Source organism: Syngnathoides biaculeatus, chromosome 16 (assembly GCF_019802595.1).
Source record: "Syngnathoides biaculeatus isolate LvHL_M chromosome 16, ASM1980259v1, whole genome shotgun sequence".
Taxonomy (NCBI): Eukaryota; Metazoa; Chordata; class Actinopteri; order Syngnathiformes; family Syngnathidae; genus Syngnathoides; species Syngnathoides biaculeatus.
In genome coordinates this window covers 5111635-5115041 of record NC_084655.1, presented here as the reverse complement: position 1 = coordinate 5115041, position 3407 = coordinate 5111635, and the positions used below count along the sequence as shown (strand labels likewise).

At 41.2% G+C, this 3407-nt stretch overlaps 1 protein-coding gene across 2 annotated transcripts in view; it reads left to right on the top strand.

The window, feature by feature from the left end:
* Positions 1-3011: 3011 nt before the first annotated feature.
* glyr1 (glyoxylate reductase 1 homolog (Arabidopsis)) overlaps positions 3012-3407 on the top strand; it is a 37758-nt gene continuing 37362 nt past the window's right edge. For both annotated transcript variants that reach the window (XM_061846375.1, XM_061846374.1), the window contains exon 1: positions 3012-3134. In XM_061846375.1, the coding sequence (XP_061702359.1) occupies positions 3097-3134 (38 nt within the window). In that variant the 5' untranslated portion in view covers positions 3012-3096. The remainder of the gene's footprint in view (positions 3135-3407) is intronic.

Sequence of the window (3407 nt, the reverse complement as noted above, 5' to 3'; positions counted from 1 at the left end):
GAGGTCTTGTGTGTAACGAGAATTATTTAAAACATGCTTTTATTTGCGATCACAGGGTTATCCTGCACAACTGATATGGAACACTATACTGTATTTTAAATTTTAAAATCTACTAATCCAGGGCATTGAGCCACCTGGCCATCCTTTATCTGAGCTGCTTATCTTCACAAGGGTTGCGCGAGTGCTGAAGCCTACTCCAGCTATCTTCGAGGAGGAGGCGGGTATACGCTGAACTGGTAGCCAGGCAATCTCAGGGCACATAGAACCAAACACCAAACTCAGAGTCTACAATTAACCTACCATGCTTCTTTTTGGAATGTGGGAGGAAACAGGCATGGGGAGAACATGCAAACGCCACACAGGCGAGGGCGGGGATTCAAACCTCAGTCCTCAGAACTATGAGGCAGATGCTTTAAATAGTCGTTTACCGTACTGAGCACGCTATCCAGCTATTCATTGTCTATTTTTTTCTGTCCCACTGTCAGAGAGATGTATTTAATTCACACAAATTGTAACAATGGATTTGTTTTTACTGTGTGAGTACCCAGAGTAAGCACTAAAGCACTCAAACACCACATACAAACGCATGACTCATAGACTCAAAATAAAAACTTTGTGGTATGTGTGGTGTGCTATGTGTGCAATATCTGCTATACAAGATGAAAATAAATACTTACACACTGGAAAGGAAGTGGCAGCATGGTGGACATCTGGTTAGCACATCTGCCTCAAGAGTAGCTAGGTTCAAAGTTGGCTTTACCTGTGTGGAGTTTGCGTGTTCTTCTTCTTGCCTGTGTGGGTTTCTCCGAGTTTCCTCTCTCATTCCGAAAACATCAATAGTAGATTGATTGAAGACTCTAAATTGTCCACAGGTGTGAAGATGAGTGCAAATCGTTGTTTGTCTACATGTGCCATGTAATTGTTTGGCCTGCTTCTCGCCTGAAGATAGCTCGGATTGACACCAGAATCAGAATTAGCTTTATTGGCCAAGTGTGTAAAAACACAGCCAAAACTCTAGTAAGGATAAGCAGTTCAGAAAATTAATGGTTGGATGGAAAGGAATCAAAAAGTGAAGCAGAGCACATAATGTGAAATACCCATTTAGTGATTATACTCACAATTTAAGTCCTTCCGAAGTAGTATCTTTGTCTATTACAAAGTTTTACATGTAGAAATTCAGATTTGCCTCTTTCATTTATAATTTGGCCAGTAAACAGTTATGCCATTTTATACCTGTTTTCTCCGGGCAGTCCGGTTTCCTCCAGCATTTCCCAAAAAATTATGCATTAATTGGAGACTCTAAATATGTTAAAATAGGTGTGATTGTGAGAGCAAATGCTCATTTCTTTCTTTGTGCCCTGTGATTGGCTGGCAACTAGTGTACACTGCTTCCTGCCCAATGATAGATGGGATAAGACCCAGCAATCCCATGACCCTTATGAGGATAAGCACCTCAGATAATGGATGGATGGAAATTGTAGTTGAGATTAGAACCAAATTCTCTACCTATTTCACCGAAAGCTAGAGATGCATTTCAAAATCTGAGATAGCTCTCATTGTAATAATTTGCTAAAACAAAGATTCAACATGGATGATGTCTCGTTATTAAAACAAATACAATTTATAATTTTAGTACTTTAGCAAGAAACGTGAAATTGATGCACATGATTTCCTTCAATGGGGCCACACGAAATTAAGTGGTCGGGCGAATATAGCACCTAGGCCTTTACTTTGATACCAGTGGTTTATTTGTTAAAAAAAAAAGCCATCCATCAATTTTCCAACTCACTTATCCTCACGAGGGTCACAGGAGTGCTGGAGCCTATCCAAGCTAACTTTGGGCTAAAGTCAGATTACATCAAGAGCTGGTTGTCAGCCAGCCGCAGGGCACATAACACAATCACTGAGCAGGACTCAATCCCACGAAGCCTGCACCAAAGTCAGGTGTGTGTACCACTACACCATCAGTGATCCAAAGAATGCAATTAAGAACTTAAAAACAATAATAATTAGATAAGTCTTGACTGTCCAACGGATTAATCTTTTGTTTTCTCACTAGACTCCCAGGTTTTTATTTCCATCCACCCATCCATCCATGTTCTTCGTCGCTTATCCTCATGAGGGCTGCGGGGAGTGCTGGAGCCTATCCTAGCTGTCAACGGGCAGGAGGTAGGGTTCACCCTGAACTGGTTGCCAGCCAATCGCAGGGGACATGGAGACAAACAGCCACACTCACAATACTACCTACCTAGGGACAATTTAGAGTGTCCAATTAATGTTCCAAGTTTTTGGGATGTGGGAGGAATCCACACAGGCACGGGGAGAACATGCAAACTCCACACAGGCAGGTCTGGGATTGAACCCGCGACCTCTGAACTGTGAGGCCAACACTTTACCAACTGATCCACACCATGGCACCATGCATCGCTTTTATTCTTTACCAAACACGTATATACTGGAATTCTGACTTTCGTAAGTGACAGACGATAGTGTGTTCCAATTTGGAAACAAATTCAATTCAAATCCCTGCCAGCAATGAAATATGTAATGTAGGCTGCATCTTAGGTCAAACTTACCAGTTATTTGACAAGGGTCAGGAGATAGACTACAATTTAACAGCCATGGAACAACCATTACTTGAGACATTCAAACATTTATGAATGCCAGTGAGTGGTGTTTTCATAGCATCACTGATTCCTATGATTGTTCTTTACTTCAGTAAAAGTGGGTCGCCTTTGAGCAGTGAGAAAATGTGGGTGACAGGATGACAACAGTTGATTTATCTCATCATTTAAAGTTTTGCATTTATTTCATGAAGTGATACACTTATTACTCACGTTCAGGTCTATTTCGTGGCTTTGTGTCGCAATTATGTTAAACAGTACAGGAATTTGCTGGTCTTTGTGTTTCAACACCAGTGGATTTTGTTCATGTGACCTGACAACCGGAAATGCCGTAAAGTGCGGCTGAGCCAATGGCAGGCGCTCAGTGCTGAGGAAGAGGCGGGGCTTCTATTTGTGATGAGTGGGTGTGTAAACGCTTGCCAAGTGTTGTCTTTTCCTCTCATTCGTTGCGACGTTTTATTGGAGTTGCAAGATGGCGACGGTGCATCTGAGAATCGGGGATCTAGTGTGGTGAGAGATTCTTTAAACGTTAAAACCTGCTCTTTTCCTTCGTTAATGGTCTTGATGTTTATTAGTTTAGATTCGTGTAATTTAATCTGTCATATATATACTCATATGATGAGTAACAAAGTCAATGTTAATCGGAATGTTAGCCACTTGGTTGATGAACAACCCCAACAAATTGTTTGCTAAGCTGACTCAACATTCGTTGCTAGCTCGTTGCTAACATTGGCGGAAAACAATGTAAAATTTTCAAATAATGCGGAGTTATTTACTTAAGTT